Source organism: Sabethes cyaneus, chromosome 2, assembly GCF_943734655.1.
Source record: "Sabethes cyaneus chromosome 2, idSabCyanKW18_F2, whole genome shotgun sequence".
Lineage (NCBI taxonomy): Eukaryota > Metazoa > Arthropoda > Insecta > Diptera > Culicidae > Sabethes > Sabethes cyaneus.
In genome coordinates, this window is record NC_071354.1 from 243983805 (window position 1) to 244000262 (window position 16458).

At 41.4% G+C, this 16458-nt stretch overlaps 1 protein-coding gene across 1 annotated transcript in view; it reads left to right on the forward strand.

The window, feature by feature from the left end:
* Window positions 1–16458, forward strand: part of LOC128738512 (uncharacterized) — a 92107-nt gene that overhangs the window by 39974 nt on the left and 35675 nt on the right. The window contains exon 3 of the mRNA XM_053833712.1: window positions 10086–10156. Coding sequence (XP_053689687.1) covers window positions 10086–10156 — 71 coding nt within the window. The remainder of the gene's footprint in view (window positions 1–10085; window positions 10157–16458) is intronic.

Consider the following 16458-nt stretch of genomic DNA (forward strand, 5'->3'; position numbering starts at 1 on the left):
ATCGCAATATATCGGACCGATCCGATACTAAGTAATGAGTATATCGCAACCAAAACATCGATGCTTCGATATTCACCGATATCGGAACGTGAAATATTCAGAAAGTTTTCAGATACGATCCGTCACACGCTTGCGATGCGGCCACCTGCCTCGATTATGTCGCCGACATCTCCGTTCCCCCAAGATATCGTATACGTTCCACTCAACAATGTTCGCAGCAGATTTATTCGTCAGGCGGGCGCTTTTTAACTAGAAGCATCAGAACTAAAACTAATCAGTTTCAAACAATTTTTCAATAGATTGGTCTAGAGGGCAAAAACATATGCTGTCAAGACTTTGTTTTGAAAAATCCAGTGATTTGCTGCAAGGTTTGTCATATTTCAACATAAGCAGCATAATTGCTTACATTAACCCCTACAATCAGAAAAGTGTTAGATGTAATTAAAATTCACATAAGTTTACCTAAAAGCAAAGCAAAGCCTAGGTGCTACATTCCATTATCGAAACTTGACCTTCTGTTTTTGTACGACAGACTTCGCAGCCAGCTGTTAGAATAAAGGACAATTGCAGAGCCAGTTGCTACGATTCTATTGATTCCAACAGCCTTTCCCAGCCGAGATTCGAACATACGACGACTAGCTTATTAGGCCAGTATCATACCTCGAGGCCAACTTGGAGGAAGTTTACCTTCTCACATTATTTATTCACGGGGGAAAATCTTAAAAATAATTCACATCTCAAGAAATAAAATTCAAAATTGGAATCGGGCATGGGTAAAACACTGAACGTAGCTCTTTTTATCTCTTTTTCATATACGCAAGCCAACACGAAGGGTGGCTAGCAATTTATCGGTGGCGTTGAATTTGTAATATTTCTGGCACCAGTTTTCAATGCACCCGGTTAACACATTTTCGAGTTAACTGATATCGGCCAACGCGCTGGCAAGACTGTCATCTGCATACAATTTGAGTGAAGCCGCAATGTTTGGTTCAGTGGTCCAGGTTGACAGCTCTCCTTTCAGCTAGTTTCGCTAAAGCCCTATTAATAAATAATTGATCAGGAGTAGGATCGGTTTGAAGCAAGCTGTCATACATAGCTCGCTTCACAGTTCGCAGTTTGAAGGGTTCTTGCAAATCAATCTTGCGCTTGCAGCGATGCGATGTTCGGTGGAAACAGGAAACAATCAATCCGTTGATATCGGCATCCATCTTAAAAGAGTATTCTCAAGTTTGCAAAAACACACATGGAGGCGCTTGATATTTATTTCAGCTAGCCGTAAATTCGAAAACCAAACGCTAGCAAAAAGACACACGTCCAGCATATATCCGAGGATCTGTTACGAAGCTAGCATACGCAAACCCGAGTGTTACTCAAGTGTTAAAAACCGGTATCTGAAAGACAACACCGAAATGGGTTGCGGTTGCTTTTTTGAGTGTGCAGTTTATTTCACCAGGTACGGCAGCAGCGTACCGATTCAAATAAACTTTGTAGCATTTTTTAAATGCGGCATGCAGTATGGTTCAGCTTTGAGACATGCCTGTTTGGAATGCTTTTTTTTTAACGAGTAGGGAAATCTGCTATCAGACACCTGAAAAGACAACTCAGGGAGTGGGGTTTGGTATCCCGACCCCCCTACTGGGACGTGAGGATCCAGACCCACTAAAACCCTACTCGAGGCTCCAGCCTCAATCCCCCCTGGAACCACCTTATCGGTATTACTTCAGGGAGGGGCTATTGTGCTTAACGCACACTCTTTGATAACTGCTGGACTATGGTAGTTAAGCTGTTTATTCGCCCTTGATCGGCTTTCCAGCGGTTTTGTAGCTCAAGTACGATATAGCAGCCGCATTGACCGCACCCCAGACGTCCGAGCTTGAACACATCCTTTGGACTAAGTTATCCAAGTTTGGAATGCTTGAGAACTGGAAAACGCGAGTTCGATAATTTGACAAAAAGTTATGCGTGAAAAGCTGGCTTTTCTGCAGCTTTCGATACCTATAATATCGGATGAAAAAGTATCGATATCCGATAATATCGCTTGGTGAAATATCGATGCCGCATACTCGATATATCGAATGAAAATATTGATACCTCCGGTATCGATAAAATATCGCACATCAAGCTCCGCTATTTGACATATATTACCAATACTAATGCAATATTCAAATAAACGTTTAGGTTTTTAACGAACACATGAGATGTACAGTACAGCGTTTGTCGCACTAACACAATAACGTTAGCCACTTTCGGTTCCGCCTTAAATTTTATGCGTGCTTGTGTGTATTGGGGTTTACCCTTCCTTCAAAACCTCTGACCAGTAGACTTAACTATAGGAGCGATTTTTTGCACTGTCAAGAGGCTTCAGAGGGTAAATATAGGATTCAGCATGAAGGAAGGGTAAATCGAAGGGCCTGATAATAAACCGATGCTAAAGTCACTTGATATCGAATGGCTTGATTCTACTAAGATTTGAACCCACGACCACTCGCTTGTCAAAACAGACTCGTTAACCTTGTGGCTACGAAGCCGGTGCTACCCATAGTACCGCGAGGAGACTTCGACTCCGGGAAGGAATCAAATCGTATCGAGCTAGCAAACAGCCAAACTGAACCAGAAAACAGAATAGTGTGGCCACAATCCGTGGTCGAAAGCTATACGACCGGGTGTTAACCAAGTTCGACGGGTGTCTTCTGATGGACGATGAAACCTATGTCAAGGCTGACTTCGGGCAAATGCCAAAGATCAAAGATCTTTGGCATTTTACTTGTCAAAGATTTTACTTGTCAAAGGCTCGGGGGATGTTCCAAACAAATTTAAATTTGTTTTTGCTGACAAATTTGCACGAAAATTTATGATTTGGCAGGGCATTTGCAGCTGTGGCAGATAAACGAAAGTTTTCGTTACAAATAAGACAATGACATCGGAGCTGTACCAAAAGGAGTGTCTCCAAAAACGAATGTTGCCGTTCATTCGATCCCACCACCATCCCGTGATGTTTTGGCCAGATTTGGCAAGCTGAAAAGTCGTTCTAGAATGGTATGCAGAGAAAGGGGTCCAGTTTGTTTTGAAACACTTTAACCGACCCAATTGCCCCCAGTTCCGCTCTATTGGGAAATACTGGGCGATCATGAAGAGGAGACTTCAGGCCATATTACAGGAAAAGTTCGAAAATTCCTTCGAAACCGCGACGAATAATTTTATCCGGGCTTTCCAAGAAAGCCGTTGCTATGATTTTCTATAGCTTTTTACGGTTGATGATATCATACGCAACTTTCAAATCAATGATATAATTGGTCGGTGTTAAATTAGACCGGACCAAGTCGCAAGATATAAAAAATGAGTTAATGACAGCAAACGATCAAGAATTTTCTAAGCTACATTTTACTCTAATCAGACTACATAAATGTGACAAACAACCAGAGTTATGACATGATTTCGAATGATTGCTAGCTATCAACCATATAAGAGCAGCAAACTTTGATCGCGGTTTTCTTGAAACTAGAATTTTATCACTTGGTTCGGTCTGACTTAACACCGGCTAATTGTGCGTTGAATCTCTGTATTCATGCACTTTCCTTCTCTTTCTATGGACAGATCCTTCAATCTGCCGCAGCGTGAATATTTGATGCTTCACTGACCGGCCTTTAGCAAACCCGGAAGAGCACTTTGTATGCGGTATTGAAAACGATTATTACACGATATTCCTGACAGTCCAGTTTCTTGGCTTTCTAATAGATTGGATAGATAACTCCATCCCTCCATTTCTCTAGTAGCTGTTGTGTATCCAAAATTCTTAACATCAGCTGGACCAGCTATTTTCTCACTTCTCACGCTATTTTCACCTTTCGGCCACAACCGTTCATCACATGATTAGTTTAGTTTTCAGTTTTCATGACTGTGTGAATACGAATTTATACTCTCTCTCTGTGCGAGAGGCCCGTTTCAGAGACGAAATTTGGACTTTACCATGGTTTCGACATAAACCTATTTTTGCATGATATCTTCGCGCCACTTCTACCTACGATTTATATTTACCATGCTTCAGTGAGAGAAGATAAAAGTTTTTCAGGGAAAAATAAAGTGACATATAATCAATTCTCTTTGTTGAATGGAAAAATCTTTATACAAACAGATAACTATAGACTCAAGTTGTCAAATGCGAAACATGCAGTGTTGCGAAGCCCACACTCGTGTGGTCTAATTTTCTCACACACGCGTACTCATTCTAACGAACACACCGGCATAAGCATCCCTTCAAAACTCCCGCTCTTATTTCTCCATGCACTGCAACGAATTTCTATGAGTGTGTGTTTAGCTAACAGCTACAGTCGTCGCTCGTCGTTCGTCGTTGCAGCTCGATCTGCTGATACCGATTACTCCCGACGGCTCGTCCTCCCACCCGTGAGTAGCATCGAGGGCGATGAACAAGAAGAAGAAGAAGAAAAACTAATGCAAAGTTTGTATCCCAGTGCGCTACCAGTCTCACGGGCAGCTGATTCACCGTGAGTTTTTTTTTTGACTCGGGAATAAGCTATGCAGGAAAACGAAGTGAGGATATGCGTGCGCGAGTGTGTGGGTAGCAGAATGTCTGCACACAGCACCGGCGGCTGTTGCTTTTACGCCTGCGTGTTCGGCGGAAGCGTTGAATGCTATGTTGCTATGTTGAGTTCTCACTCGATTCGCAACATTGCCTACATGGGAGTGACAATTTCAATCACTGCTTGTGGTCTGTGAGTAGAATCAATATATATAGAATGCCACTGTCGCTGTTTTTCTACAGGAGTCATTGTGGTAAACATGATGCTAACAATCTGTATCAAGTCTGTGAATCGGGAACTTCATTGTCAAAGCTGCTCATTGTTATTTATCTGTTCTTTATCTGTGCGCTGGTTGGTACTGTCATCAGTGCGCTCTCCGCTGTGTTTTTATGCCAGTGAAATGGTTTTAAACGTTCTTTTTCTTTTCGTCCGGATGAATAGAATCCTAAAACTGCGGCCTTTTGCACCGATTTTTTCAGAAATTTGAAGCAAGCGAAGTTTCCAATCACATTGCTTGGCAGCCATAGTTGAAATTTTAAACTGGTTGTCAAAGTTTGACAATGAGATTCCCCTTTTGATGAATCTCAGACACACACACATTTGCATATATATAATGTAAATACATTATCTGAACATGTGTGATGTTTACCACGCGGACTGCTGCGACACTGGCATTCTATATATGTTGATTATACTGGTCTGTGTCGTTTCGTTCTATCATTTCAAGACCAACAATTGAAAAGTAAATCAATATATTTGATAGTTTTAAAAGTGCTATTAATATGGTAACTCCCTGACCTGACCATACAGACCTATTGCTGCTCCTATGAAGAATATTAGTGTTCAACACCGAAATCATTTATTTTACCGATGTCATATTACCATATTCTAGTATTATTTAAAAACTATTATTAAATTATTATTAAAGTATTATTAAAAAAAATTTAATGCGCATATGCTGCACAACTATAGAAACTGCCGAAAATTTGCTATTTATTGTATCGGATCTTTCATTATGGTCGCTATAAACTCAATCAACATTTCTGCTCATCCGTATGTTTGACATATATATTTTCCAGTTACAAAGCTGGCTGACTGACTTAGCTTTTTACTAGAGCAAGCGTTATACTTTATAGATTTCTGGTACAAAGCGAAAAGCTTTATAAAATTATGGTGGTGGCTGTCAAACAACGAAAAGCATAATCGGTTTAATGGCTGCTTTCAACAGAGCTAAGACTGCTAGTTCACCTAATTCTTAATGCGGCTATAAAAACCTTCTGGAAAGTGGGTCACCAGGTCGGAAGGCAGTTTTAGAGCGGTCATCAGAAAGTTCTAGTGGAGCTCATAGTTTTATTTGCAGTTTTATGAAATTAGTCATGAAAACCCCTATTTGAACGCAATAAAACTCAGTTTGATAGTTTTTCCATTGATTTTATGTTAAATTTCCGCAACGTATTACAATCCGTATGCTTTGTGCCTGGGCCTTTAGGCTCGCTTACGGTAATTGAACTAAATTAAGCTGACATTGGGAGGAAAGTGAAATAAGAAAGAAGTAAAAACAGACGCGATACATTCTAAAATAGGGTCACTGGCGTTCCCAGGCTTCAATTGCGTAAAAATAGTTTTAGTTTCAAGTTCAACTTTAATTCCAGATATGAATTAAATTCAAGTTTAGTGCCAAGCCTAATCTAAGCTCAATTTCAAGTTAAAATTTGATTCTAATTTCGTTCCCAATTTCATTTCCTACTTTAACCCATTATGACCCGGGTATACGTAAATTTGGGCCAAATGAAGTGAAACTCTGTAATCTATTATATTATGGCTCGAATGTGTCGGGAAACGCAAAATCGTCATTTGGAATGCTTTCAAGGCCAAAATATCGCAGGTTTAATATTTTATAGGCTCAGTTTCAAACAAACAAATTACAAAGTTGTTTGCAGATTTCTTATCGAATTTTTTCGATAGACTTTACATATAAATGCCAATTTACATGTCAGGTAATGTTTCGTCACTAAATATAGACTTTTTCATGCGTTTTGAAGGCAAAGTTTTTTTCGCCATTTTTTCCGTCATTTATCACAACTTTGCACTGTTGAACATACAGATGAAATGACAAAAACTGACAAATTATATCACACACACACATCAGATTGATGTCTTATCTCTCTTGTAGTGATATATTAACAATGCTAACTATTGAAATTCAGCAGTAAACCGTTTTTGAAGGCGAGGTATGATATATCATACGCTAGGACATAATGGGTTAAATTCAATTTCACGTTTAATTTCATGTTCATTACCAAGACTAATTGCAAATTTTGAATTCTATCGCAAAAGTTGCTATTATGAATGGTGCGCATTTGGTACGAGAGCACATTCGTAGCACATTTCGCACAAGAACGCAATTGAGGCACGGTTATTGTCAGGCATCGTTATCTTATCTACGAGATCAAGTAAGCGAAGATTATATGTAACAGAAAATACATGTATTTGTGCAACTATTTATTTTACATGTGTGGACTCATTACTGCGACCAGTATAGTTGATCTATTGTAATATTTGTGCAACTATTACCTGCTTTACATGCAGTCGACGTGCTTCTGTAGTTTTCGATATCGGCGTCGTCGACCGTTCAGGAAAAGGGGGAGAAAAAATGGGAACAGTAGACAAAACGAACAAAACTGAAAAGAAAAACAAAACGTGACTGTAAAAAGGAAAAGTAGAACATAATAAGAGGAATAATGGAGCAGACAAACGAAAAAAGACGAACGACAAACCAATGGAAAACGAAGTATTAAAGGAATTGTTTTGACAAAAAGAAGAAAAGTGTCGAAACGGGAGATAAAAGGAAAAGAACGATATAGGAGAAGAGGAGAAATGGGCCTGAAAACGGTGAAAAACGGGATAGCATAACGAAAGAAAAGGAATAGAAAAACAAGAAAAAGAAAGGCAGGAAAACGAAAAGCGAAAAAGGGAAAAAGAGAAAATTGATACAAGAATACGGAACAGAAAGTAAAAGAAACCAAAAGGGAAAAGAAGAATAACGAGAGAGAAAAATGAAAATTAACAGAGGAATCAAGAGTAAAGGCAAAAAAGAGAACCAAAAAACCGAATGAAAATACAGAAGAAACGGAAAAACAAGGCTTCAAAAAAGGAAAACGGTCGAAAAAAAAGAAAAGGAAGACGAAGACGGAAAACTAATTTTAATCTCCAATTAAATCCAATCCAACGAATTAGAAAAATGGAAATGAAACAAAATAAAAAGAGAAAAAAGGCTGAAAACGGGATAGAAAATAACAAAAACAAAACATGTGTAAACCATGAGGAAAAACAGTACTGGAGGTGAGAAAAAAATGGAAGAAAAACGCAACAACGAAACAGTAAACACGGGTCGGAAAAAGGAAAACAAGAGAAAACGATGACAAACAGCATAGAAAATGATGCAAAAGTCAAGAAAACGGTACAGCAAGGGAGAAAAATGGAACAAAAGGGGAAAATCGGGACTGGAAAAGAGAAAAATGGAACAGAAAAGAGGTAAAATGTGTGAGAGAATAAGACGAAAAATGCCAATTTTAATTTCAAGTGAAACTTTTTGTTTTGTTGTAACGTTATTCAAATTTCAACACATATGTTGCTATATGCTGTTAGCGGTGCAGTCAGCGATCCTAACCTGGCTTTCAAGGACTTTCTGGACTTTGGAATTGGCTGTTTCAACAATACCAATGTCCAACCAATTGAGACTGGACTGCAAACAATTATATAAAGCATCAATTGTCAACGCTATTAAAATTTTCGTTTCAGATGACTTTCGGCGGATTTATGCTGCCTAGTCACGTCTGCAGCACCATGACCATGTATTCTGGAGGTAATAAACATGACCCAAATTAATTGACAATTGTAGCACTTGAATCATACCAAAACCATAAAAAAAATATGAAAATTGGGCAGAAACCTAAAATTTAAAGAGAAGTAACATTTTGAAAACTTTGCATCGAAATCACTATAGCATGACTGATCAGAAATAACAAAACCGTCTGTCAAACAAAAAGACCATCCAATGTCATACCTTTATTGCGGCCCTTTGACCTAGAACACACTGAATAACGATGAACACTGGAACCATATCGAAATCATTACGATCGTAAACGCTAGAAGCGATCACCTGGCAGGTAATTAAACGGGCCCGCTATGACAGTCACCCCTCATTCTGTGACTACGGTACAGATCCGTCGCTAATGTGGCAATCAACGGAGCATTAGTAATGGGGGCGCAAACAATTTACGCTTCCAGTGTCTACGATCGTATAGAACGACCTCCAAAACAAACGTACCTACCGCTACCGTCAGAACGCGTTGGCTGAAGCTTGGAATACGCTGCTGTGGGCAGTATAAAAACGCCACTCAACAAAGCCCAACTCATAGCTGGATGGCAAACATAAATAATGCAAGAGAAATACAAATCCGAGATGTTGTTGTTACGTGATAGCGCACGTGCAAAATAAAGTTCAATGTCGTCGAACGCTCGTTATTTGTTACACTTTCAATAGGCCCGAGTCGGCTGACCGGACTGGACCGGTGGCTGGCTGGCTGGCTGGAGATAGAATGATTGAAGGTTGAAATTAACGTGACAACCCTCAATTATAATCGCAATGATTACCGCGGAGAGCGAAACGGAAATCGTCCGTCAACGGGCGGTGGGGAAGGAAGGAAGATTTACGAACAGTATACAATCGCGATTCCCGGTAAGTGGTCCTTGAAGTGTATTTATTGAATTGACCCCATCGCTAATCAGTCGGCATAACGCCGGCATTCATCGGCAGAGACTATCGGAACTAGAACGGAATCAGGTTCTGTGAACCTCAGGTTGGATGAATGAATGAGGATTCGAGCAACCGAGGGGGAAGGAATGCGGCGGGGAAGGAATGCGGCGGTTAACAACGGTTTTGCTCTCTTTGGCGGTCTGTTGTGCGGTGTCGATCGGGTGGTGGTGTTTATTAATGCGTATGACGAGCACTCGATCGAGACCGCGTGGTGCGAATCTTATTGTTCGTTCGACCTTGATTCTAGATTGAAGTGATCGGTTGTTCCTGTTATTAGTCACTGCTGCTGATTGCCTTGGTTTGTTGTGTTTATTATTTCTACTCTTCTTGGCTCATTAGTCTTATGAAACTTTGAAGGGCTTGGTTCTGTTCGTCGTGTAAATATTTAATCTGGTATTAAGTAATCGTTTGCCGTTCAGCCAAATTGGCTGCATTTAATTGAATCTACCGCCGTGATTTATATGTAGAGGCGTATTGTTTACGCATAAGGCTCGATGGATGTTAAATAGGCGTCACATGTCGGTGTTGGAATATAATTAAACGGGTGGTCCGCTCCTATTGGCGTCGTTTCGTTTTAACCAGATTCAGATATGAATCATTTCTACGGGTAGCAAACGCTAAGCATGATGGAGCCGACAGCGCAGCGGCTTTTATGAGAAGATCGAGTGCAATTGTTTCCATACCAGCCATTCATTTGTTTTGTTGTTTTTTTTTTCATTCTTTTTCAGGTTCATTGAAAACGTCATTCCTGGCCGGAAGCACTTTCAACATTTCGTGGCATCTCGCTTATCCACACCGGGTAAGTCTGTTGTTTGGTGGTTTATAAGTGCAACTTATCGTTGATCGAATAAATACTTTTCATTTGTTGGTGCGGCAACACACGAACTGGGTTCGTGATAAATGTTATGCAATGTGACACTGACGTCTCTGCTTGGTGGTGATTGTAATTTGAAAAGGGGCGGCCCCATTCACAGCTGGGAAATTTAATAACTTAAGTTTTTGTTTTTTGAGTCAATTTAATAAACTGGTTGGGTTGGAGTCCAAAATGGCAGGGCGTTACTTGTATATTTACTCATAAATAAGCGTCCCAGTTATGTTCATCTTCGAGGTACGACACGGGCCTACCAAGGTAGTCGTTCATCGTATTTTCGATAAGGGCTGGTAGATTTGAGGCTGTTTTGGGGCGAAAACTGTTTTAGGTTGTGTGGCGAAAACTGGTGCAGAGGAATAGCGAAAACTGGATCATGGGGGTCGAAAACTGGTGCCTCAATATGCATTATAAATTTTACATTAACGACTTTTTCAAACATTTGGTCTAAATTTGTATGCTAAAAACGAAGAAAAAATATTTCGGTTTAATGGAGGCTAAACATTGCTCATCGATACGGAGCTATACGGCAATGAATCAGACAGACAGACAGACAGACAGACAGACAGACAGACAGACAGACAGACAGACAGACAGACAGACAGACAGACAGACAGACAGACAGACAGACAGACAGACAGACAGACAGACAGACAGACAGACAGACAGACAGACAGACAGACAGACAGACAGACAGACAGACAGACAGACAGACAGACAGACAGACAGACAGACAGACAGACAGACAGACAGACAGACAGACAGACAGACAGACAGACAGACAGACAGACAGACAGACAGACAGACAGACAGACAGACAGACAGACAGACAGACAGACAGACAGACAGACAGACAGACAGACAGACAGACAGACAGACAGACAGACAGACAGACAGACAGACAGACAGACAGACAGACAGACAGACAGACAGACAGACAGACAGACAGACAGACAGACAGACAGACAGACAGACAGACAGACAGACAGACAGACAGACAGACAGACAGACAGACAGACAGACAGACAGACAGACAGACAGACAGACAGACAGACAGACAGACAGACAGACAGACAGACAGACAGACAGACAGACAGACAGACAGACAGACAGACAGACAGACAGACAGACAGACAGACAGACAGACAGACAGACAGACAGACAGACAGACAGACAGACAGACAGACAGACAGACAGACAGACAGACAGACAGACAGACAGACAGACAGACAGACAGACAGACAGACAGACAGACAGACAGACAGACAGACAGACAGACAGACAGACAGACAGACAGACAGACAGACAGACAGACAGACAGACAGACAGACAGACAGACAGACAGACAGACAGACAGACAGACAGACAGACAGACAGACAGACAGACAGACAGACAGACAGACAGACAGACAGACAGACAGACAGACAGACAGACAGACAGACAGACAGACAGACAGACAGACAGACAGACAGACAGACAGACAGACATTACTCTACTCTACTCTACTCTACTCTACTCTACTCTACTCTACTCTACTCTACTCTACTCTACTCTACTCTATTCTACTCTACTCTACTCTACTCTACTCTACTCTACTCTACTCTACTCTACTCTACTCTACTCTACTCTACTCTACTCTACTCTACTCTACTCTACTCTACTCTACTCTACTCTACTCTACTCTACTCTACTCTACTCTACTCTACTCTACTCTACTCTACTCTACTCTACTCTACTCTACTCTACTCTACTCTACTCTACTCTACTCTACTCTACTCTACTCTACTCTACTCTACTCTACTCTACTCTACTCTACTCTACTCTACTCTACTCTACTCTACTCTACTCTACTCTACTCTACTCTACTCTACTCTACTCTACTCTACTCTACTCTACTCTACTCTACTCTACTCTACTCTACTCTACTCTACTGTATTTTCTGATTAAAGTGGGACGTCGCAAACTTTAAGACAAGGATTGTGCTTGACTTGCAGTCTAGTCAAGTTCATTATGTTACGTCTTATTTTGAAATCGGAATGGACAAATTTCAGTTATAAAAGACTGCAACATGAATTTGAAAAACTCGTATAAAATATTACATCTGAGCAACGTTTACAAAACTTAAAAAAATGATGCTGCTTACGGGATTGTTGGGATGCTTACGAAAATATATTATCACGAAGAGCAAGAGCATTTCGGCTTTGTTCTTACTAATACATCGCTTTTACTAGAAAAGCGATGAGAGAAGTGATTCGGATTATAAGATCGTTTTCCTATCCGTGGAATTCATTCTTTCAACAGATACTGGCTGACCACGATAGCCAGGTACTTCTGCATCAGATTGGTTAGTAGCTCCAAACTCCCGACCCAAGACGCCGAACGATGGGGCCACCTAGGTCTCGGTCTTTCTCGCCTGCTTTGACGGTCGCGCAGCATCGAATTCATGCTTGCATTCAACGCTCTCGCCATTCTCTCTTTCCGGCGTACACGAAACACCTCACGACGTTCGAATTCTTTGCTCCGGAGTGGAGCTCGCAGTACTGACAAAGTACCAAGCGTAGTTGCTTGACTGTTTTCACCAGAGCTTCTGCAAATCAACATTGTCAATTTTTTCCTTACACAACAGGGTTACTACGATTCGCGATGCAGTGGTGGGTTCACCACCAGATGGCAGGATAATCGTATGAAAAATCGTTAAAATCAGTTCAGTTTTTTAATGCACATGTTATTTTCCCGGAGAGAAATGTTCTCACGTTTGTTTAAAACGATCATCAACTCTTGAACGTAGGACAAACAAACAAAGGGTTTTTCAAAAGCGTCAACGGTAGTAGAAGGTTGAAAAGAAGAATCGAAAAATTATAGGTACATTGATTCTTGGAAAAAATTTCCCAATGAAATTTAGGTGACTATAACCTGCCAGAAGCAGCAATATTCTGTAACTCAAAGCACTATAAGCATTGCAGTTCAGGTCAGGAATTACAAAATTACAAAAGTTAGAACTTCAAATTTAATATATGCATTTCTTTTACTCAATGAGATATTGTTAATCACTTGGTATAATCCCTACAAAATTGCACATAAAATTGGACTTGAAATGGGATTCAAATTGGACTTGAAATTGAGTTTGAAATCAATGGTTATCAACTTATCAAGGCGCAATGAATGGAACATGGAATTTCTTCTTCTATTCCCCTGGCAGGTATGCACTCTGTCCCCAGATAGGTCTACAGAGTAAATTAAGCATAGTGCTATGTGCGCGTTTGCGGTAGTCGACAGAAGCTATAAACCAAAGAGCCGTGTTTCAAAAGAAGATGGAGCATGTGCCTCAGCCTGGGCACGCTAGTGCAGATAACTGGTATATTGGTATATGAGAACTATCAATCTCTCCTCTTTTCACAAGATAAAATATGATTAAAAAAAGATGTCTAACTAGCACGCTTCAAAACAATTTTTATTGACGATTTTGCCATTTATTATATTTATTTAGGAATAGCCAATACATTTGGTCATACAGTCAACTAGTACCTCCCAGGTTAACGAAATCCTGAAGATGGTTCTTTTTGACAAAATTGGGATAGTTTGTGGCGAAGGTAAATCCCTGAGCTGATCGGAAAAGGTACAATAGTTTGGCGCAATCACCGGCACTTGCATTGTTGAAATCCTTAGCAATGTCGAAGTTCGTTTTAAATCGACACCATGATGTACCTGGCAAAACTACCATTAATTCTAGTTTGTCAAGTGAAAAAGTTAAAGCGTGAAATATTGTGTCTTTTTGGACCCGCAGGATACGGATGGATCAACCATATTATCTGCTAAAAATCCAAATACATCAATGGCTTAAACCTGTACAACTACTTTTGTACGTAATATAATATTTAGTTCACACCGAATAAGACCATCTTTTCAACAATGATCGTACAAAACCATTTTCAATGGTCGTCTCTAGCAACTTCACATCATTTTACTTATAAAGGGTCGTACCAAACCATTTTCATCATGTATGGTCGTACCGAACCATAAACTTCAATCGACAATGATTCTACCGAATCATTTAAATCATCTATGGTCGTACCGAACCATATATTAGAATCACCAATGAACGTACCGACCCTCATTACTTATCAATGGTCGTACCGAACCATTCAATTCATCTATGGTCGTACCGTACCGAACTCCACTGCTGACATAAAGCAAAACTTGCTATCACAGAAACACTCCCCGTGCCCGAATGCTTTCAAAAACCTATTTTCACGCTGATCGGTTCAGTAATTTTGGAGTTTAGAAATAAATAAACGAAAATGGCGACATCCTTCACAGTTGGCCCGTTCAATTTGACATTTGTGATATATCTCGGTGGAGCGCTTTTTTTAGGCTGTTAATAAGAATATTATTCTAGAATAAGAATAAATTTATTTCTACTTATTGCAACATTTTTCGTTCGATTTTAAATAGATTTATTTCAGCACCCCAACGGATTGCGTCGAATACTTAGTACAATCGTAATCGAGAGAAGAGCTGCTAATAGTAAATCAGCAACAATTGGACGACCGGCCGGAGCTGGTGTGGTTGTGGGTTGCTCCGTGGAAGTGGTGATGGTGGGGTCCGTAGAGGCTCGATTGTTACAACCATTCGTCGTGCATAAATTACATTTTGCCGAACCGGTACACTCCTGACTGCCGGCAGCAGCGCATTTCCGTACGGTGCGCCCGTCTTGTTGTACGATCGTGCTGCACTGGCTGTCGCTGCTGTAAGTAGCACAGTACGGGGCCACGCCGGATTGAGCGTTTTTGCAGGTCGCATCCACCGCCGAATCACATTGGAAACATCTCCTCCAGCCCGTGGGATATTCTAAGGAATTACATGTTCCGCTGGTTGAGGAGCACAAACTGCAGTCAGTGCCGCGGACGCAGAGAGCGTTGGCCTGCGAGTCCAAATCACTGGCGCATCCTCGCTCAGTCACAGCGCTTGATAGAAGTCGTGAGTAGCATTGAGAGTTTGCCGGATCGTTGCAGGGTTCCGCATCAAATTTGGATGCTTTTCCAATGCAATCTGGATCATGTGCACTGCTGCACTGTACGCAGCTGGCGCTGGGCAAATATTTGGATGGTTGATTGCATCCGGTCTCGGAACATGTTGGACAAAGCTGGGAGTTGGCATTGCAAGTCGCCGCTTGGCTCGAACTGAGTGTGCTTTTGCACCCCATTAGAAGCAGCTTTCCGGATGAGTCAAGCTGAACGAAACAGCTTTCGCTTTGCTCAGTCGATGAACAGTGTGCGAGTTTGATTGAATCGTGAGAAAAACAGGATCCTTCCATGCAAGTGTGACAGGAGAGGCGATTCTTCCAGACCGGCTGCTCGGAGTTACATTTTCCGTCAGGCGAGGAACACAGATTACAGTCAGTGCCTTGCACGCATTGAGCCTTCGTGGAAGGTTCCAAATCACTGGCGCATCCTCTTTCGACTATCATGCCCGGTAGAAGCAGCGTGAAGCACTGAGTGTTCAACGGATCATTGCAAGGTTCCGCATCAAGTTTGGATACCCGGCCAGCGCAATTTGGATCGTGTGCACTGCTGCACTGAACGCAACTGGCAGCGGGCAAAAATTGGGCAGGTTTATTGCAGCGTGTTTCGGTACATGTCTTGCAAAGTTCGGAGTTTGCAGTGCAGGTCGCTGCCTGACTAGAACTGAGTGCACTTTTGCACCCCATTCGAACCAATTTCCCTTCGGAATCCATTTGAACGATACAGCTTTCGCCTTGCTGAGTTGTTGCTGAACAGTGTTTCAGTTCAATTGAATCATGAGAAAAACAGGATCCTTCAAAGCAAGTATAGCAAGAGACACTCCAGGAAGGTTCCACAGAGTTGCATTTTCCGTCAGGTGAGGAACACAAATTGCAATCAGTTCCACTCGCACACTGAGTCTTGGCTGTAGAGTCTAGATCACTGGCGCATCCTCGTTCGGTTACCATGCCTGGTAGAAGCCGTGTGTAGCACTGAGTATTCGTAGGATCACTACAAGGTTCCGCATCGAACTTGGATGCTTTGGCAATGCAATCCGGATCATGTGCACTGCTGCACTGTACGCAACTGGCACTGGGCAAAATGCTGGAAGGTTTATTGCATCCTGCCCCGGTACATGTTCTGCAAAGTTGGGTATTTGCATTGCAACTCGTTGCTTGGTCAGTATTGAGTGAACTTTTGCATCCCATTCGAATCAGCTTCCCGGATGAATC